Source organism: Podarcis vaucheri (assembly GCF_965113315.1).
Source record: "Podarcis vaucheri genome assembly, chromosome: 16".
Taxonomy (NCBI): Eukaryota; Metazoa; Chordata; class Lepidosauria; order Squamata; family Lacertidae; genus Podarcis; species Podarcis vaucheri.
In genome coordinates this window covers 2,977,578-2,999,749 of record NC_138754.1, presented here as the reverse complement: position 1 = coordinate 2,999,749, position 22,172 = coordinate 2,977,578, and the positions used below count along the sequence as shown (strand labels likewise).

At 49.1% G+C, this 22,172-nt stretch overlaps 1 protein-coding gene across 2 annotated transcripts in view; it reads left to right on the top strand.

The window, feature by feature from the left end:
• Nucleotides 1-203: 203 nt before the first annotated feature.
• SNX27 (sorting nexin 27) overlaps nt 204-22,172 on the top strand; it is a 45,528-nt gene continuing 23,559 nt past the window's right edge. The window contains exon 1 of one of the 2 annotated variants that reach the window (XM_082202239.1): nt 204-493. In XM_082202239.1, coding sequence (XP_082058365.1) covers nt 219-493 — 275 coding nt within the window. In that variant the 5' untranslated portion in view covers nt 204-218. Of the gene's footprint in view, nt 629-22,172 lie in introns of both variants that reach the window. The other variant, XM_082202238.1, reaches the window with a different exon arrangement.

The window sequence follows — 22,172 nt, the reverse complement described above, 5'->3', positions numbered from 1 at the left end:
TTTGGGTCTACTATGCGCGCCGAATGGGCTCGCCCGCTTGTGCGCATGCGTCCTCGTGCGTGCGTGCGGCGGCGCCTACGGAAGCCGGCGAGGAGGCGGAGGGAGGCGGAGGCAGAGAGGGAGAAGGGGGCGTGGCCGGTCGCGTGACGGCGCTCGCGCTCTCCGAGGGGGGGGGGCGGGGGGCCCAAGAGCCGCGGCGGCGTCTTGCTCGCGCCAAGATGGCGGACGAGGGGAGCGAGGGGCTGCCGCGCTCCGTCCTGCCGGGCCCGCTGAGGGGCGGCAGCTCCGGGGGAGGCGGCGGCGGCTCGGGCTCATTGGCGTCGTCGTCGGCAGCAGCGCCGGCTCCCTCCTCCTCCTCCTCCGTCGCCACCGCCGCCACCTCCCCCACGGCTCCCCCTCAGCCGCCGCCGCCGCCCTCTCCCGCCCCCCCGGCGGGGCCTCGCGTGGTCCGCATCGTCAAGTCGGAGTCCGGCTACGGGTTCAACGTGCGCGGGCAAGTCAGCGAGGGCGGGCAGCTGCGCAGCATCAACGGGGAGCTCTACGCGCCGCTGCAGCACGTCAGCGCCGTCCTGGGCGGGGGGGCGGCCGAGCGCGCCGGGGTGCGCAAAGGGGACCGCATCCTCGAGGTGTGAGTACGGGGGGGCGGGGCCGGGGAGGGGGGAGGGAGGGTCCCTCGTCCACCCCCCAAAAACACACACGCACCTGCAGCTCCCCCCTTTCTCCACACGCGTGTGCGTGTGTACACACCAACACGTGTGCAGCGTGAGGCTGTGCACCCCGGAGTTTTATTTGCGTGCATACGTGTGTGTGTATATATATATATATATATATATATATGTATCTATGCATATGTATGTACACCCATGCATGCATATAATTCAGAGCATCCTCTCCCCCCCTTTCTCCACACGTACACACCAACACGTGTGCAGCGTGACGCTGTGCACCCCAGAGTTTTATTTGCGTGCCTGTGTGGATATGCATATGTATATACACCCATGCAAAGGGGACAGCATCCTCGAGGTGTGAGTATGGGGGGCGGGCCCCCAAAACACACACCTGCAGCTCCCCTCTTTCTCCACATGCCTGTGTGTGTGTATACACACCAACATGTGTGCAGCGTGAGGCTGTACACCCCGGAGTTTTATTTGTGTGTGTGTATATATAGATAGATACATAGATATACAGTATACATATGTATATACACCCATGCATGCATATAATTCAGAGCATTCTCTCCGCCCTTTCTGCACAAGCGTGTGCATGTGTACACACTAGCACGTGTGCAGCGTGAGGTTGTATACCTCGGAATTTTATTTGCATGTGTGTGTATATATACATCGATCGATCGATATAGATAGATAGATCAGTATGCATATGTATATACACCCATGCATACATATAATTCAGAGCATCCTCTCCCCCCTTTCTGCACATGCGTGTGCGTGTGTACACACCAACACGTGTGCAGCGTGAGGCTGTACACTCCGGAGTTTTATTTGCGTGCCTGTGTGTATATGCATATGTATATGCATGCATATAATTCAGTTCTGTTCTCAAGACTCATCAAATGCCACAGCTGATGCCTCTGCTTAGGGGTCTCACCCTAGCTACCTGCAAATCCCAATTTTAGATCTCTTCCCTGTTTTCCCCCCCCTGTGGGTCTGTGGCTCCCGAGTTTATGCATAGGTTCAGTTGTGTTGATAAGACTGCCTTATCACTAGCACGGTCCTTTCGCAGCGCCCACACAAGCACACATGTGTAGGGGGAGTATATGTTTATGCCTGAGTTTATGTCTATATATTTAGCTGTGTTTTGATGCTGAAGATGGTGCTTCTTAGTATCATGGCCCCATTCAAGATTTGCACCACAGGTGAGGGGATGCATTTAGTGTGCGTAGCCTGCCACAATTATTTATTGTTTGTTGATTTCACCAAATTTATATACTGCTTGGTTGTAATAAAATCTCCAAGTGGCTTATAGTTATGTAGTCATGTTCTTCATATATCTATATATGTATCTGTGTGCATGTACTCCCAGAGCGCATATATATATATATATATATGCAGGTTTTGGTGTCTTCGGGTGTCTTCCCGTGTAAGAGTCGGGGTGTCTGTGCGACGTTTCGACGAGGTCTCACTCGTCATCTTCAGGCTGGTGCTTTCGGCTTCTTGTTACTGGAACAGAGCAGAGTCTGGTGTTTGAGTTCCTCAAACAATGTCTGGGAAAATCCGAATGTATGGCAGCCCACGTTGGTAGAGTAGATTGGTTATTTTCATTTTTTTAAAAGCAACCCTACTTAATGAAAATATGTACCAATACTAGGATATTCAAGAAGGTAGAGGTTGCCCATGATACTTAGGGGGGCATTGCCTCTAAGAGAATCATAGAATCATAGAGTTGGAAGAGACCACAAGGGCCATCGAGTCCAACCCCCTGCCAAGCAGGAAAAGACAGGGCCCCCAATAATCTTGCCCCCCCCCAACTTTTATCTTATTAACATGAAATTCTGAAAGCAGCTTTCACTTCATAAAGTCCCAGTAGCAACAAAACCATCTTCTAGGAGAGAAGGAGGGGAATCAGCCACAGCAGAACAAAAAATGTTACGTTCAGCAGAAACTAAAGTCAGTGGTTAAAAAAAAATATCAGAATCAAGCTTCTCCAACTTATAACTGGGGGGAATTAATAAGGGACTCCCAGTTTTCATCTGTATTCAATACCCCCTTGATCATCCCTTTGGGGGAGGAAGGCCACACACAGGCATATATTCCACTCCTGCCTGCTGACTTTCAAATCTTCTTTTTACCTGTCTAACAGAGAAAAGAGAGGCGCTTATGAGAACAGGCGAGCGAGTAAGGTGTCTCCAAGTGGAGGATCCCACATAGGGTATGGTCTGAAGGCACAGGGGGCTACCACTAACCAGGCCTGGGCTGGAGCAGTGTATTAACAGAAGACTCCCTGGGAACCCCAGGCACCCCATTGCCTTGGGTTCCATGATGGAAGAAAGGTGGGATTTAAAAAACAAGCAACTCCCTACATTTTATAACATTACACTCACTTTTCTTTCATTAACATGCAGGGAAAGGGGAATGTGGAAATGACTAAAAGCCTGAAGCTAAAACAAAGCCTTGAATAGGCCATGAAAAACAATTAAGACATATGATAATACTGTATCTTAATAATATCCATCCCCTACAGCTGCAGCCAGTCTTGAACCAACCATTCTAAAGAGTAGCATTATCTCTGATGCAATGTATCACAATATTAACTGCTGATGGAGGAATGGGGAGGGGGGCTCCCCATATCTCTCCTTGCAGTTATAGGGAAATCCTAGATATACGAGGGAGAGTGCTGTATGCTGTCCTCTGGGGAGGTAATAAATCAACTTTAGAATTTTGCTGTATGAATTGTGGGTGGTTTATACCAAAGTGAAATGCACCTGTAGAAGAAAGTTTAAAGCAGCAATGATGTAATCTGAAAAACCCTTACACATTTCCTTTAACAGGGAGAATATTGCTACATAAACCATAAAGTAGAGAACTCTTCTCCCACAACCTAAACATTCCTTCGCTCAGCCTGATATAATCTCAGAATACTGTATCAAACTTTTTTCATTTCTAAAGAGGGAATAATGCAATAAAACTTCTGAGTGGGTGTCCTTCCCCCCAAGTACCCCCTCAACTATAGTGAAAACCTTGAACAGGCCAGGATGCAAGTAGCAGCACAATATGGTATCCCCCCAATATGTGAGGAACATTTCTATATAATTGTAGATGGGTTGCCCCCAAAAGGATGGGGAGCTCCACATATCCCCTCACCTTTAATGGAAATCTTGAATACAAAGAAGGAATATGAGCTATATGGTGTAGTGCAAAAATTTAATTTTTTAAAACAGAAAAAGAGAGAATATGATTACATAATTTGGAATGGGTTATACAAATAGCGTGCATATGATGTGGTGGGAACAATCCACTGTCTGACCAACAAATCTCAGCTGTAGTGAAAAAACAAATGTAGTATAATCTATTATTTACTCTGAAACTAGGTATGTTTCCAGGAGAGTTAGCTGTGCTGGCTTCCTATAGAATAAGCTTTTTTTAACAAAAAAAAGTATTGTGGAATTTGAAAGCTGGCTTATTGGGACATATAAGCTTTGCTAGGCTTCGGTCCACTTCATCAGATGCCCCTAATGAAGGCCATTAAGACTTATTAAGACTTAATAAATTTATTGGCCGTCAATATTTCACAAGACTCTTTCTGCATGTCCATATATGGGTCGTATCTGGCTAAGTCATCCTCAGTGCAAACCTACTGACATCAATGCACTTGGTTCATTTGAGTCCATATGATTCCAATGGGCCTACTCTGCGTATAACTTAGCAAAATGCAACTGTGTCGGGGGGGGGGGCATAGTGCACACACCCCTAACATACATATACTGTATATATAAAGTAAAATGTAATATATATATATATATATATATATATATATATATATATATATATATATTTGCTTTCGTAGGTTTTCACGGGTACAGGAATGCAGGTTTTGGTGTCTTCGGGTGTCTTCCCGTGTAAGAGTCGGGGTGTCTGTGCGACGTTTCGACGAGGTCTCACTCGTCATCTTCAGGCTGGTGCTTTCGGCTTCTTGTTACTGGAACAGAGCAGAGTCTGGTGTTTGAGTTCCTATAAATACTGTTGAGGGGTGTGGTGTATAGCCTCCAACGTTCTGGGCAAAGAGGAAGTTCCTAGATTAGTGTGCCTTTTCTTCTTTTGTTCCTTAATTACTTGAGGGATATCTTGGGTGATTTCATGAGTGATATTCAGAATATCACTGGGTGGGTCATTAAGTGTAGATTAGTTGCTAAAGCTTTCGTGTCTTGACCTCTTGAGCTTGTGAAGAGTTTTTCTGAGAAGATGGCTGTGCTGCATTTAGTTGTGCTCTGGCTTGGCTTCGTGTATAGGGGCGAGCTATGGTTTTGTGCCTAGTGCCAGCCAGATCTGTGTAGGGATTGCAGGGGGGTGCAGCATCCGGAGGTGCCACTATAGTTTGGCTACTGGATGGAGTCTGTAATATGTCTGTGGAGAGGGTCTGGGTTTGGGTCTGGTGTGGTTGATTGGTGACGGCGTTCTGTGTGCCTCTGGTTCTGGTGTCGGTTTTTGTGGGGAGGGCTAATTTCCAGATGTCTGGCAGGCGGGACGTGTCGTCACGCTTGTTCATGTTGTGAGGGTGTTTCTCTATCTCGATGGCTTCCATGATTATTCTCTTGTGGTGATGTTCCATGTTAAAGAGCAATTTGGAATCTGCAAAATTAATTTCATGTCCTGTTTCTTTCATGTGTTGGAAAAGAGAGGAAGTTTTTTCTTCTTTTTTGACGGCATTCTTGTGTTCTGCGATACGTGCATTTATTCGTCTGTTTGTTTGTCCAATGTACGTGGATGGGCAGACTTTGCAGGGTATTTCATAGACCCCTTGGTTTTCCAGCTGGATTTTGTCTTTTGGGTTTCTGAGGATATTGGCTATTTTTTGGTTGGTGCAGAAGGCTGTTTTGATATTGTGTTTATGGAGGATTTTGCTGATTTTGTCTGTAGTGCCCTTGATATAAGGAAGGAGGGCTGCCATACATTCGGATTTTCCCAGACATTTCAGCGATTTCCGCCTGGACACTGCTTAAGGGGGCTGAATACCAGACATACGGCAACCCTCCATTAAGAAGCTCCTGGTTCAGTCTGTTCCCTCCCAAGCTCTCCCCTCAAACATCACCTCCATGAAGATGGAATAGAGAGGAGGACTTGTGTCCAGGAAGTGTCTTTATCTCCTAGCAGGTTATCCATGAAACTGTTGCATTGAAATAGTCCTGCTTAATAAAGCACGATATTCCCTGACAAAAGTAGCAGAAAATGTTTCTCAGTATTCTTTGGATGGCAGTTCTCCCAACCTGGTGTTTTTTTTTGGGTTGCAGCCAACTGAGTTCTACTTAGAGAAGATGAGTTGAAATTAGTGGACTTGAGTTGTATGGATTTCAATGAGAGTCTGTTCTTGAGTAGGAGTAGCACTGCTTGCAACACTTGGGAGCGGATTTATTGGGTGTGGGTGCAATAGTTAGAAACAAGATTGAAGCACTTCTTTTGCTCTCTGATCAATGTCTTGTTAGGACTGGTGTACAAGTCAGCTGGTCTGTTTCTTCCCCTGTTCGTTCTTCAGAGCAAACCAGTTCCTAAGAACGTCTGTTTCATTTAAACGTTTTTGTTGAACACCGACAAAGAGTGTCTCTTTACTAGGAGAAAATGAAGAGTTTTGTAGCAGTTGGAAGGATGCGTTGGACGTGCTGAGTTTGGATTCCCTTACTGGCTCCGTGAATTGAAATGTTTTGGTCCATGGGATGGCTAAAAGAATTGCCTACAGGGCCAGCTTCTCTGCAAGACCAGTTACCCTCCCTACTAGTGGGTGCTTTGAGTTTTCTGTGCCGAGTGAGTTTGGGAGGTGTCAGCAGAAGGGGGAAAAAATGTGTCCTCATTTTAGTCTTGTTAGTTGGGCAATGTTCCCATGAGCTGGAGAAAAAGTCACTGGTTTTTCCATTGCATGAATTAAACCCAGCATGGACAACTTTCTTAGTCAACCCTGGGTGGGGATTTTCGTTTTGCATGCTGCTGGCTTGGCGGACGATTTGTTCCGGTGCTTGGCAGTGGCATAAGGTTGCAGTGCCTGCGTGGAATAGGGTCACTTCCATTGAAGAAGGAGAAGAGGTGGTTTGTGATGTAAAATGAGGAATTAGGTCAGTGCAAGGTTGTCACTAACGTGGCCTAGAACAGCAATCTAGCAGCTTCTGGGATGGGGTTGTGGGGAGACAAAAAGTGATATTGGACCCTTCATATCTTCCGGGATTCTGCACCTGACCAAACACATTTGGCGTTTAAACTTCCGTGGACACACAAATTGGGTCTTATTAAACTCACCATGGGGATCAAAACAGGACTCTTTCTTATGCGTTGGAAGTGTCGAATATACTCCCTATTTTGGTCATACTGGTGGTTTACAGACATTGCTGAATCTTTCCGGGTAGAAAACTTTTTTTTTTAACTTGTCATCCTTCTCTGAGGAACACCTCAGAAGGACTTTGTTGCTGTCAGTCTGAATATTTGCACACGCAACCGAGCATGTATGGCTTTAAAACATTTTGCTTGTTCTGTGGTTTATTCTGTGTAGCATTAATCCGTGTAGCATTAAAGATTGTGAGCCCCTTAGCACAATGAGAGGTTGGTCTTTTGCAGGACACCACCTGTTTGATACTCTTCAGGTTCTTGTGAATAAGCTCAGCAAGGGGTGTGACTTGGCATGTGCAATCTCTTCCCCATCCCCATGGAGAAATTCTGGGAGTCCTATCTCATGTTGCAAGTCAACCCTGCCCTTAATTTTGCCCAATCCCTCTCCCTGGTCTGTAATAGGAACATGCTACTGGTTCCCTACCTTAACAGTGTTGCTGGGTCAGGGCAGGGGCCCATCTAGTCTGACATTCTGTTCTCACAGTGGCCAACGAGATGCCTTTGGAAGGCCTGCAAGTAGGACCTGAGTCCAACAGCACACTGCCCACCAGTGATTCCCAGCAAAGTGGTATTCAGAGGCATGCTGCCTCTGAGTCTAAACTGAATCATGCCATATAAACGCTTTTAACAATGATCATTTAAGCTAGCCCTGGGAAAGATAAGACTCCGTTTACCGGTACTGAAAGGTGAATATGAGCCTTTTTGTGTATTTTAAAGTTGTACTTAAAATATCTAAAGCCTTCCCAGGAAATGTAGCCCTGATTTCTTCTTATACAAGTGAAACAGCACAGAGTTGAAGCTGGCATACTTTTACACTGGATGTAATTTCGCCTCTCCTAGTATGCCCCACGGAGGACCTTGAGGTCCACAAACGACAACATATTGGAGGTCCCAAGTCATAAGGTGCTTAGGTTGGTCTTAACTAGGGCCAGGGCCTTTTCAGTAATGGCCCCGACTTGGTGGAATTCTCTGTCACAAGAGATTAGGGCCCTGCGGGACTTGACATCTTTCCGCAGGGCCTGCAAGACAGAGCTGTTCCGCCTGGCCTTTGGTTTGGACTCAGTCTGACCCTTACGTTTCCCTCCCCTTTATGATTTTGACTTTTAAAATGAGGCTGCATTTTACATTGCATTTTAAGTTGTATTTTAAATTGTTCTTTTTCTTTTTTCTTACTATGTTTTTACTGAAATTTTATTGGTGTTATCCGCCCTGAGCCCGGCTCTGGCCAGGGAGGGTGGGGTATAAATAAAATTTATTCTTCTTCTTCAAATCACTGAGGTATGCATGATCTTGACTTTGGAGGATGACGCTTGTGAGCTCTACCCAATGCTAGTCCTATTGGTGGCAGACCCAATGAAAATGATGGTCTTGGGCCCATGAATTACAGTGGATCTCCTCTAGAACTTAGTTGGAGACAAACCCTGTGGATTCCACAAAGGGCCTCCAGCCTTTCCTGCCCACCTCCCATCCCATTTTGAATACTATTTAGGTCCAAATCCTTCAAGTATTATGGTCATGATCTGGCCCTATTCTTTAAGTTTGGGTGTGGGAACAAGTCAAGCCCTTATTGCATGAGAGGAAGTGATGTAGGGCTCTGTGTGCAGGGCCATCCCACCCGTGAGACAAGATGAGATGACCGCCTCAGGCAGCAGGGTCCGTCTGGCCTCCAAGGAATGCATCTCTTGCAGCAGAGGTGGCTGTGGCATGCTCCGTAGAGGCTGGATCTGCTGCTTCCTTGGCATCCTTCCCAGTGCCCCCTCCACAGTGGCCTCTTGGCAAACAGGCACTGTTGCTGGTCTCCTCCCATCCCTAGGGAGGAAATGGCAGGGGCTGCCCTCTGGAGTCCCCAGGGCTCTGCTCGGTGTGATTCAGGGCCCTCTCCTCCCTAGTTCTCGATGTAGATCTTGATTCCCTGCTTGTTCCCTATGCAGATCTTCACCCACCTCTCCTTCCTTGGCAGGTGGGGGACAGGATGGGACGAGATGCCCTTTTGTGGTTTGCCTCAGGTGCCAAACTGTCTTGGACCAAATTATGTGTTGCATCCAGCTAGGTTATCCTCCACGGATATCAGGGGCCCCAAGTTAGCCACGTCCTTTAATCTCAGTGGGTCCACACTGTGCTTGACTAACCCTAGGAGTCAGAGTCCAGGAAACTTAAATAAACAGAAGAGTTCTAAAGATTCTTCCTGTCTCTGCCTCACAAATTCCTACCCAGTTGGGAAGTCAGATGCTTGTGTGCTTGCTAAAGATGTCTGGCTGGCCACATCTGCAAGCAAGTAGGCAGGGCGAAGAGAGATCTTTGGCTTTGTCCACCAATGCATTTCTTGATATACACAGTTTTAAAAATCAAAGTTTTGAATTTCCTGGCCTGGGAAATTTGCAGCAACAAATGCCATCTAATCCAGTGGCTGTCAACAAACAGTTTAGAGAATGAGTTGTTCTTTTTAGTAGTGTCTGGTGGAAAGTACTGGATATTTAGGATGCGCTTGAGAACAAGATAGTTTTTGTTTAGCAGCTTGGGATATGGCAGGGTTAGGCAACCGATGTACAGACCAACAGGTGTTTCTTGGAGGAAACAAGAACAAACGTTCATGTTGACTAGTATTCATCGAAGAGGCACTATTCAGTGATCAAGACCTATATATTTTAGATCAGAGGTGGAAAATCTTCGGCCCCCCTTCCAGATGTGGCCCTCAATGCCTCTCTGTCTGGTCCTCTGGACTTCCTCCAGGTCATGGATCTCCCTGACTTAACACCTTCCTCAGGCGCTTTTGCCTAGCTGGAATGTGTCCTTCAAAAGCTTGCCTGGATGAAAGACAGAAGTGTGTGGGAACTTCTGCTTTTCCATGGCTGGAATGCACCTTGCTGCACAAAGGTTAGAGTCACCTTGATTCCCTGTCTGGGGGAAAAGGTGAGAAACGAATGAATGAATGAATGAATGAATGAATGAATGAATAATAGGTTGCTTATGAGGTAATGCGACCCTGAGGCTGGAAAAAAGTTGTTTGCTTTAGAGGAAAAACCCTGGAATCATGATTCACAATCAATATCTGTAAGCATAGGAATGATTCCTTTTTTACAACACGTGTTATAATTTCAGCACCACTGATGGCATTTTGCCACGTCAACAGGTGCCATTGTGCTATTAATTTCTGAGTTGCAGAAGTTAACAAAAGTTCACTCTATGTGACATAAAATCTACTGAGGGCACTTTTTTTGCTTTCTTTTGCCCCAGTTTCATTCTGGTTATTGTGACTGTTCTGCTAGGTTCTGTGCTTCGTTCCCAAGAGCCATGTGCCCCACTTCTAAGAAACCAGACTGAGGAGTTTGCTTTCCCAGAAGTCTTGTTTCCAGCTGCTAAATAGTCTGCTGCTGTTCTGTGGCTTCTAAGCTGAAGGTGGGATGGTGCTTTGCAGTGGGCCAGGGGGAAACAAGTTCTTTCCCCTGGTAGGCTGGTGACACATAGGGATGCAGTTAGGCAAGGTAAAGGTAAGGGGACCCCTGACCATGAGGTCCAGTCGTGGACGACTCTGGGGTTGCGGCGCTCATCTCGCTTTACTGGCCAAGGGAGCCGGCGTACAGCTTCCGGGTCATGTGGCCAGCATGACTAAGCCGCTTCTGGCGAACCAGAGCAGCGTACGGAAACGCCGTTTACCTTCCCGCCGGAGCGGTACCTATTTATCTACATGCACTTTGACGTGCTTTTGAACTGCTAGGTTGGCAGGAGCAGGGACTGAGCAACGGGAGCTCACCCCGTCGCGGGGATTCAAACCGCCGACCTTCTGATCGGCAAGTCCTAGGCTCTGTGGTTTAACCCACAGTGCCACCCGCGTCCCTACAGTTAGGCAAAGTGGTGAATAATTGTTAGCTGGCATCATAATCCTCATCCCCAAAATTTATAACTTGCAAAAGTGTCTAAAGCATTCTGGGCATTGGACAGGAAGAAGACATACTGGTCCCTTCATACAGCAGAGAGAAAGTGTTGATTTAACCCAAGCCAGACCCTTGGTCCATCTACCTTAGACTTGTCTACACTGACTGGCAGCAGCTCTCTAGTGTTTCAGAGAGATCCCACCCCCACCCTACACAGAGATTCCAGGGATCAAACCTGGGCGCCACCTCTTTGCCCATTTGCAGTCTAAAAAAAAATAAAATTTAGAGAGAAGAGGGGATTTGGAGGGGGGACCTTTGCACTGGAGAGGTCAGAGTGTTTCTTTTAAAGTAGAACCTTTGCACTAATTAACCCGTGGGGAGGAAAAGGAATTGCCTCAGAACACCAAGAAGGAAAAACAAAAGTTTTGAGTCACTTTGTAAAGCGGAGCAAAGGAGACAAGGAAGGGAAGGAGGCCAGGACAGGTAGGGCCAATGGATGTTGTAGTCCAGTAACAGTGGGGCGGAGACAAGGGCAGAGCAAAGTCTCCAGAGTTCACATTCTGCATGCAGGAAGTCCCCTGGCATCTCCAGGTTGGTGAAAGCCTTTGCCCTTGGACATTGGAGTAGATTACACATGCCAGGCCAGCCTCCCCCAGTAGCTGACTGGGGGCTGTTGGGAGTCATAGTCCAAAACATCTGGAGGGCACCAGGTTGGGGAACACAGGGCTAGGGGACCAGTGGCCAGCCTGATAAGACAGCTTCCCACACCCATAAGCTTCCAGACAAGGAGCCTTCCTGGGCCCCCCTCCAGAGATGATTGAACTGCCCTGGCAGCCAGAATATTGAACCCTCCTGCTTGAAAGCCCCTTTGCTTCCCATCCCGTCCTTGATGCACACAGCGCATCATGAGGTCACTCGCTTGCCTGTGCAACAGAACAAAAGCTAAACTCTTTATCATGCAGTACAAAGATACCCGTCCTTTAAAGGCTGGTTTTTAATTTTGCCGGAGCTGCTGCCGGGAGCATACAAAGTGGAGGGTCTCTGTTCTTTCCGAGTCGCTTCTGATAACAGAACTTGCCCTTCTGTGCACTGTGGAGGGATCTACTTAGGTCCCCCAACAGATAGGATGACGATATTCCCTTGCAGTCCTGCTCGGTGGCTCTGCCGTTACTGGAGTGGCATTGGCAGCAGCGCCCCCCCCCCCCCCGGCTCCCACACCCGTGCCAGTAAATGTGACTTGGCTCATAAATCCTGGCCGCTCTCCTTCTTCCCATTCTTGGTTTCTCTTTCTTTTTTTACTGTTCCGCTATCAGCCGAAAGCCCTTGAGGGAGGATCGTAAAACATTCCTGCGTTCTGGGCATCACCTCCTTGTAGAGTGGATAGGTTTCTTAATAGGAGGGTGTCAGGGACCTTGAAAAAGTGATTGTGTGGGCAAAGCTACCTGAGGCAAGATGACGCCTTCCTTTTCCTCCACCACCAGTGCCCATGACCAGGGTAACTTTGATGCCTGGCCCAGCAGAGGTCCCTTACTGTCCCTTGTAGGATTTGTGACAGTGATTGCATCTTTAAGGCCACACCATCCTGATGGTTTTAGGGTTAGGCAGAGAGGATTGGACAAAGTCACAAGGGATAAGGCTTTCTAGGCTCTGCATCCACGGTCAGAGGCAGCGACGCTCCTGGACATCTGAACGCTTTGCAACATCTGCCTGATGCATTCAGCCGGACAGGAAGGGAGCGTTACCTGCAAGTAAAGCCTGCTGAGGATGGCAGCCGTTAGTTACCTGCTTTCTCCACGGTCTCAATGAGCCGAGGGGAATGCAAAGCTTGGCGAAGGCATAGAATTGGTCTCTGAAAGCAAGGCGGTGTCCCATCTACATTGGGATATTTTCACAGTGCTTGAGCTTGGGAGAGGGTGCCAGAACATGGCTCAGTGAAGGGATCGGCAGAGTGAGCAAGGCCAAAATATTTCTGTCTTGTGGGCTGTCTTAGCACTTAAAAAAAATAAATAGCTGCAGGATTCTGCATTAGGACACGGCATTTTGTGGGTGCTTCTGTACTTGCTCAGGAAGTGGAGTGTTGGATTCTCTCCCCCCCCCCCCCGCCCTGCCCGAGAAGCTCACAAATAGTGTATGAAGGGTGGTAAAAAGTAAAGCACCCCTGACAGTTAAGTCCAGTTGCGAACGACTCTGGGATTGCGGTGCTCATCTCGCTTTACAGGCCGAGGGAGCCGGCCTTTGTCCGCAGACAGTTTTTCCGGGTCATGTGGCCAGCATGACTAAGCCGCTTCTGGCGCAACCAGAGCAGTGCATGGAAACGTTCACCTTCCCGCCAGAGTGGTACCTATTTATCTACTTGCACTGGTGTGCTTTCGAACTGCTAGGTTGGCAGGAGCTGGGACCGAACAACGGGAGCTCACCCCGTTGCGGGGATTCAAACCGTCAACCTTCTGATCGGCAAGCCCAAGAGGCTCAGTGGCATCCGTGTCCTTATGAAGGATGGTAGCCCTCCCTTATTGTTAATCCCTTCAGCTGGTAGTCAGAGGTAGACTGTCCCTAAACCCAGAGGCTCTATAAAGTCATCATGGCCAATGACCTTTTTATCTCTGCTGTCCAAATCTGTGGCCTTAGGTAAATTTCGCAGCTTAATTAACAGGTTTTAAGAAGTACCTTTCCTTTTGTGGACTTACTGCCATTCAGCTTCTTTGGGTGATTCAGAACTCTGGCATTCAGTGGGGAAAGACTGCTTCCTTATACTGTTTAGCAGTGATACAAAACTCTGTCTTACCTATCTGCCCTTTAGACGCTTTTATAAGAAAAAGAAAGAAAAGGCCCCCAATGTTAGCCTTTCCCCAGTGGAGAAACGTCTCTGTCCTTTGATAATTTTTGTTACCCTTTTCTGCACCTCTTCTAGCTCTACAGTATCCTCCCTGGGATGAGGGGGGCGGTATCCTGAGCTCTGGCCAATCACGAAATGCCTTGGGTAGGGTTAGTTTTCTCCTGGCCTCCTGTACCCCATCTGTGAAATGGGCATAATAAAGTCTTCCCTAAATGATTTGGGCCACAAGTATACGAAAGAGTGCCTCCTTCCGTACAGACTAGCCTGGGGGTTATGATCGGTGAAAAAAGACCCTCCTGGTGGTTCTGTTGCCCTCAGACATTTGAGGGACAGGAGTGGCTCTTGAGAGGGCCTCCTCAGTGGTGGCCCCAAGAATGCAGAACTCACCGCCCATAAAGATGTACCTGGCAGCATCTCTCTATAGTTTCTGGTGTTGATGTTTTCAAGTGCTTCAAAGCACGGGTTGTTTAAAATTAATATTATTTCAATACAAACCACCGCATTAATGTTTTTAACACTCTTAAAACAGTTTCACAACCATGTTCTTTTGTTCTCATTTAATTTCCGAAACCACCTTCAGCATGACCCCATAACGTTTGCAGTGTGGTTTAGTGGCTGAAGCTCTTCCCAAAAGAGCAAAGACTGTGTTCCTTTGTTGCAGACTTCCTAATTGAAACAAAACAAATTACGCGAAAGCATGCGAGAGGAAAGCGGTGCGGGCAAATCCCTCGCGGGGCTGTTGCTCCATTACTTGGACTGCTTCCAGGCTGTTTCCCCAAAGGAAATAGCTGGCAGGGCTTGGCCTGCGCTGGAAGGTGTGCCTCGCCAGCACCAGACGTCTTTAGGAGGCTTGTTAAATTGAAATTCCCCCGTGCTGAGAATTCTGGATCTGCCGGAGCCGAAGCAAATGTGCTTGTGCGAGATCCGGCTGGCGTGCAATTTCTTTGGGAGCGCATTTTTGCTGTGCCTCAGTTTCCCCAGACAAGGCGCTGCATTGGGCGGCTGTGTGGGGAAGAGGAGATGTCTGGAGGGAGCCAGCTTTTCAGAGCATAGCTGCAGTTCTTAGCTCATTTGCCTTCCCGACCAGTGGCGGCTGGTGCCCACTGGGAGAGTTGGGTTTTGTCTCCCATCCTCCTCCTGCGTTCAACAGTATGGATGCTAAGGAGGAGACTTGCATGCCAGCTGTGCAAGCGAGAAGACAGGCCGGTGGGCTTGGAGGAGGCTGGTGCCCTATTGGCGTCATAGACCAGCCTCCCCAGCTTCCCACAACCTTGAGGAATACACCAGTGCACTTGAAAGAATTTATACCAGTGACAAAAGATCTGTGCTGGCTGTCTATTAGTAACTGAAACAAGGCCAGTGCTTTGCTGCTGCCATTCCTCCACCTCCTCCTTTTATTTATTTATTTTTATACATCCCACCTCCCCCCCCCCCCCGAGAACCAGGACTTAAGGCTGCTCACAGAAATGAAAACAAATACTGATAAAACACACTTTCTGCCTAAAATGCAGATGGGTGGAAAAAAGGTACCGCCTGCACAACTTGGCAGTGATGAAAGTGCCTTATGCCCAGTGAAGGGGGCTTTTTTGTACATCGTGGCAGAGCCCGCCCGCTGTTTCCATTCCTCAGCTCAGCCTCAGGGTGGGTCATGAACCAGTGACCGGAAGGGTGTTCAGCTGCCCAAAGGCCAGCCACCTTTCACCAAGGAGTGGGGAAATTTGCAGCGAGAAAAGAGGAGCGAGGGGCCCCTGGCTCCATAGGCCAAAGCAAATCGAGCGGCAGCCCCCAGTCCGGCACTGGGCCTGCCTGATAGCCAGTGTCTTGGCGGTCGGTCGGTGGCTAATGCTTTGAACAGGAGAACAAGTAGGCAGGATGTTCTGCTGTGCTGAAACCGGGGAAGGGCAGGCGGGCGGGAAGAGAGAGGCTGCCAAATTCTCATTATTTACACCAGGCCTGTCCAGTCCACCCGCCTTACCCTCCTCGCTGATTGCAAGAGTTGATCTTGGGCACTTGTGCCTGGGGGGGGGGATAGATAGAGCAGCCCCCCAACCCCCTGACAGCATGTATGTTTTAAACATAAGTTATATATTTAGATAGTCTAGTTCTATCAGTGTTTCATTGTATTTTAACGATTGAAATTTTCTGTGTTTTTAGCCGTTCTTGTTTTTATCCGTAAGCTGCCTAGAGTCCCGTTAGGGAAAAAGGCGGGTTATGAATAAATATAATAACAATGACGATGTCCAAGCTCCCGCACTGCCGTAGATAAAAAAATAAATAAGAAATCCACAGATCTGCTTGGCCTGGCCTCAGTTTGGAATCGCTCTCCTCCTCCAAACAATCCTCCCTGGGGACAGGGCAGGTCTGCTGCAACAACAAGAGGTTCCTTGTGGGAAGGGACAGATTTCAGGTCCCAGGGGCCAGAACCAGGAAACGTCTCCAAGATTCAGAGCGTGGCACCTCCCTGGTGCTTGTTTTCCCTTTCTTCCATAAGAAGGAAGAGAATTGAAGCACAACAAACCCGAACAATTAATTCATTCACTTAAAAAAGAGGCAGCGGTAGCACCAGCGGCCGCTGGCGATCTCTTCCCTCTGTGCTTCTCCGTTTCGCAGATCTGCAGCTCTTGGCTTTCGCTGCTGGTTGTTCCCAGCTGGGTTGCCATGGAGACCTGACTGCAAAAGGTCCTAGCCTTTCGGTCCCCTCTGCTGTGGCATGTGGAGATGCCATGGGAGGGTCGGGAGCCGGATCGGGGCCAGGAACCAGCAGCTTCATCCCCAGGGTTGAAGCTGCAGTTGTGCTGTGTTCTTAAATAGCCATGCATGCACCCAGTGACTCTGTCATTCTGGCAAGGTGAGCTCCAGGGAACTGGTTCTGTGTTGATCTCTCCCCGACTGGCCCGAGTGCTGTCCTGTGAGGGGGGGGGTCTTCCCTGCCCCTGGGTCTGACCGTCATGGTGGCTGCAGCTGACGTAGCAAAGGAGCTCTGTGTAGTTCCTTCACTGTACAAAGCGTGACTTTGGTTGTTGCTCCCAGCTGGCTGCTGCAGAGATTGGCTTTGCTCATGTTCGCCTCCATGTTTTAGCTGTGCACGTCAACGCAGGAACAAGGAGTTTAGCTGCAAAAAGGAAGAGAAAGGAGGGTACAGGTTGCATCTAGGGAACATCAGAAGCTGTCTGACGCCAAGCCGAAGCATTGGCACTTCCAGCTCAGTATTGTCTTCGCTTCCTAGCAGAGGCACCCGGGAGTTTTCAGACGGGCCGCATTCCCAGCAGTGCCCCATTGACGACCCTGATGGACCCATTGGCTCCTCTGCAGTCCCCCACCATGCCTAGAGCAGCTTTGCTTCAGTCAGGTTGCAAAAGCCCCATGTACCTTCAGACTGTAGCATAAAGGTTAAACTGTCTGCTTAGATAAACGGCAGCAAAACAAGGCAGAGCAATTTTTAAAAAACCTGACTACAGGTGGGAGTTGGAATCCTGCAACATCGGAACGGCGTCCTGTGTCCAGGCTCCCCACTGCTGGCTAATCCAGCCTCCCTTAGAAGGGAATTGCGTCATCCTGGTGCTGCCACTGAGAGAGACCCGTCTCCCACACAGCCTCCCCGTCTCACCTGGAGCATGGTCTCCAGCCATGAGCTGAACTCACATTCTGCAATGGTTTTAGGCTTCCAATAACCTGGGAGATGAGTGACAGTGGAAAGATGAAGTCATTTCAGTGGCAATTTGTTCAGATTGTAAGCTATTTTACTCTTTTGAAATGAACTTGCCCTGGCACGGCCCTTGAAGTAAAACACAAATTTGGATCTCTAGTTCATGGGCAGGCAGCTTCCTTGTGATGGATGAGGCCTGGGATTGGCTCACACCTTGATTTATTTATTTATTTATTTCAGCAGCAGATAATGTCCATTTAGCCGGGATGTTGCTGGCATGGGAGCCAGGACACCCACCACTCTTTTAAACTGTTGAATAAACTATTTTAGATGCCTTTAGCCAACAATCTTGCCAACCGAATAAACACAGCTAAATTTAGTTCTGTAGCGGGAAAAGAGAGCCAGTGCTCCTCCTTAGAGGTCTGTGAGGGAACTGTGGTCAGGGTGTGCGCCCAATGTGCTGGCGGACGTGAGCCTTTTGAAAACAGACTCGCTTGTTGTGGTCAGTTTTCTCGGGCCTGTGTGGTCAAGACCAGATTTGACAGCCTCCTCTCCACTGCATCCTGCAGCTGTGACTTTATAGGTGAAGATTCCTGCATTAATCCTACTACTACTACTACTGTACTAAGGGATGTGGGTGCCGCTTTGGGTTAAACCAAAGAGCCTAGGGCTTGCCGATCAGAAGGTCGGCAGTTCAAATCCCCGCGACGGGGTGAGCTCCCATTGTTCGGTCCCTGCTCCTGCAAACTTAGCAATTCGAAAGCACGTCAAAGTGCAAATAGATAAATAGGTACCATTCCAGCAGGAAGGTAAACGACGTTTCCGTGCGCTGCTCTGGTTCACCAGAAGCGGCTTAGTTGTGCTGGCCACATGACCCGGAAGCTGTACACCGGCTCCCTTAGCCAATAAAGCGAGATGAGCGCTGCAACCCCAGAGTCGGCCACGACCGAACCTTATGGTCAGGGGTCCCTTTACCTTTACCTTACTACTGTACTACATTTATTACATATACCCTGCTCATCTGACTGGGTTGCCCCAGCCACTCTTGGCCGATGGGGGTTGGACTAGATGACCCTTGGGATCCCTTCCAACTCTACAGTGCTATGATTTTATGATTCACAGGTGGGACTCTGCCTTGTTCAGGATTTGGTGTGGATATTTTGTGCCTGTATGTATTAAACGAAGCTGGAGGCTCTGCCAGGGTGCAGGCCTTGTAACAATCCTTCCCTTGCCTGCTGGCCCTGTTTTGCACCCTCCTTGAGTGTCTTTGCCTGGCCTGAATATGCCCTTGAACTCTCACTGTGCGACTTGCTCACCTGGGTGGGAGATAGAGAGGGGTGTGTGTAGAAACTAGCTTACTGTACCAAGATAAAATATCTGTCCTCTGCCCACTTTCATGGTGTGCACACCCTGGAAGATTGCCCAGAAGGCTTAAAAAAGCCCCCGCCCCAGTCTTAAACGTGAAACCTGTTTGCTGTAGGTGAGCTGCAGACCATGATTTTTCATCATCATCATCAAACCTTTATTGGGATCACATACAAACATTCAGAATAAATAGGCCAGTGCGATCTCGTCGCCATTTCAACAGTACAGTCATTTGCCAAAGGGAAGAAGAGGCGAGCAATCTATTTCATCTCTGTGGGTCTCCAGCAAGGGCAGGATCTTGTAGCGTACTTTGGCGACAAAAAAACCGAATAGCGGAACTTAGCTACTGTCTTGGCGAGCTCCTGGTCTCTCCCCTGTAATAAGAAGCATATAACCTCCCTCTCTGGTTTCCATGTCGGAATACATAGATGGTCTAGAAATTGTTGGCGGAGAGCATACATTTAAGGACCATGTGAACTAGAGTTTCCACCAGGTGGGCATTGCATGGGCAGATCCTATCTCCTTCTGCCATACTCGCAAACCTACCCCAAGCCATGATTTCCCCCTGCAGACATTCCCTGGCTGAACTAGCATCCCAGGTAGTTCCGTCCTATTCCCTGAGACCGTAGACACCGGCTGCCAGAGTTGATAGCTCTGGGCTGCATGAATGGTTGGCTTGATGGAGGCAGCAGGGCTTCGTGCGCCACTTGCTAGAAACTCTGTGAGGGGAGGGTGCTCTTGTGCGCAGGCCCTGCTTCTGGTTTTCCCATAGGCGTCTGCTTGGCCACTGTGAGAACATGATTCCAGACTAGATGATCCATTGGCTTGATCCAGGAGCCTCTTCTTGTGTTCTTACGACTTGGTTTAAGGCAGCCCCCATTGAGCCTTCTGGGGGACTCCGTTCACATCAGCTTCCCACCTTCTGTCTTTCCATCTTGAAGTCCTGGCAAGTCCTTTCTGAAAACGTGGACACTGTGGTTTAGCATCGTAGGCTGGCAAAGACATGAATCAGTGCAAATCCTATACGTTTATTAAAAAAAAACCCCTGTCCTCTGACTTTCTTGTTTTAGGACCTCAGAAGAAGGACCTTTAACGATGAATTTTATGGTTTGGTGTCTATATCCCGCCTTCCCATTGCTTCTCCCCCAGCCATTCAGACTTACTTTGCGCTGGCTCCGTTTGTACAGTGGTGCCTCGCAAGTCGAAAAGAATCCGTTCTGTGATTCTCTTCGTCTAGCGGTTTTTTCGTCTTGCGAAGCAAGCCCATTGACGGATTAGCGGATTAGCGCTATTAGCGGCTTTTAGCGGCTTATCGGCTTATCGGATCAGCTGATAAGCGGCTTAGCGGCTTAGAAAAGGGGGGGGAGGAAAAAAACCCCGCAGGAACTCGCAAGATATTTTCGTCTTGCGAAGCAAGCCCATAGGAGATTCGTTTTGCGAAGCACCTCCAAAACGGAAAACCCTTTCGTCTAGCGAGTTTTCCGTCTTGCGAGGCATTCGTCTTGTGGGGCACCACTGTAGTTTTATATCCTGTGGCTGGGATCCCAAGGTCCCCATACAATCTTCTGTTTGCGCACAGGGGCTTTCCAGCCTCCCTTTTTCAGTGGCAGCCTCCTGGGAAGATTGTGGAGGGGCTCCTGAGGCACAGAGGTCTGCAACTGGAAGCGAAAGCGAATAACACCCTCTCCCTTTTGTGCATCACACACACACACACGCACACCACAAGGATTCAGTATTCCTTCTGCAGCACAAAAACACCTTCAGCCTCCCTTTTGACTTGCTTTGCCTGAACGCTTCCTGCCGTCTGGCTCCCTTTACAAAGTGGAACATACTCTCCTTCCTGCCCTCAGCCTCCCCCCTCCCCCCCCGGCCAAAGGCAAAGCCTCTTCTGGGTGGTCATATATCCCCATCGTCTAGCAGATAACATAGGAAACTGCCTTACGCAGTGCCAGACACTTGATCCCTCTTGTTCAGTGTTGTTTACACTGACTGGTAGCAGCTCCCCAGGGTTTCGGGCAGAGGGTCTCTCCCAGCCGAGCTTGGAGAAGCCGCCAGGATTGAACCTTCTGCCTTTGAGATTGTGAGCCCTCTGGGGGCAGAGACTGCCGGTGCCGTGTTCCGCACAGTGCCTGGCACAGTGCCAGTTCTTAACTACAGATCAGTGCTCTCCTTCCAAGCTGTTGGCGAGAGAACAGTAGCATCTTCAGGATTCCCAGGGGTCTCTTTCATGTCTGTTCCACCCAGGGAGCAGCAGAGGTCAAGGTAGCCAGTGGGGTATGTGGAGCAGCGGTAAAGGTAAAAGTAAAGGGACCCCTGACCATTAGGTCCAGTCACAGACGACTCTGGGGTTGCGGCGCTCATCTCGCTTTATTGGCCGAGGGAGCCGGCGTACAGCTTCTGGGTCATGCGGCCAGCAGGGCTAAGCCGCTTCTGGCGAACCAGAGCAGCGCGCGGAAATGCCGTTTACCTTCCCGCCAGAGTGGTACCTATTTATCTACTTGCGCTTTGAGGTGCTTTTGAACTGCTAGGTTGGCAGGAGCAGGGACCGAGCAACGGGAGCTCACCCCGTTGCGGGGATTCGAACTGCCAACCTTCTGATTGGCAAGTCCTAGGCTCAGTGGTTTAACCCACAGCGTCACCCGCGTCCTGTGGAGCAGTGGTACGTGGACACTTCTGGCTCTGGGGGGTTCTAGGGAAGGCCCCTGAGATGCTGGCACCTACTGCTCCTCTCCCCTCCAGTATTCTCAGTTGTGAACTGGGGAGGGGATGGAAGAAGACAAGCAGTAAAGCAGATGATTCCTCCCACGATGCTTTGCTGTCCTCCATACTGCCATTCTCCAAGGGTGTTGAGAGATTCTGCCCCCCCCCCTCGCCAGCTCACATAGCAAGCCTTGGTGGTGGTAGAGGAGCCTCTTAAGCATGCAAAGGCCTGGAGGAAATGTCTTTGCCTCCCCCTCCTGTTGTTTATTTGGGTGGCCTCCACATCTCCAGAAGCCTCCCTGTCTTGTGGTTAACGAGTTATTCATTTGCATCCCACCCTTTTTCCGCAAAAGAGCGGCATGCGTGAATCCCACCCTCATTTAATCCTTGCAACAGCCCTGAAAGGGAGAGTAGATTGAGAGGCAATGGCTGGCCAAAGGTCACTCCCATTGAGCTTTATGCTCAAGGGGGGGATTCGAACCCTGGTCTCTCCGCAGGTCCTAGTCTGACTCCCTTTTAACTGCATTTGCTCTCTGGCAATGGTTGTCTCTTTTCCTTGGAGGGCTCCCCCTTCCATACTTCCTGTTCTTCATTCGGCTTTGCATTGGTGAATTGGACTCTTAATATACAGAGCTGGGGAATGGCTCTCTTGCTATCCTGCAGATGACCCACCCCTCCGCTGGCGAGGGGCACATGCATGACTTGCCTGT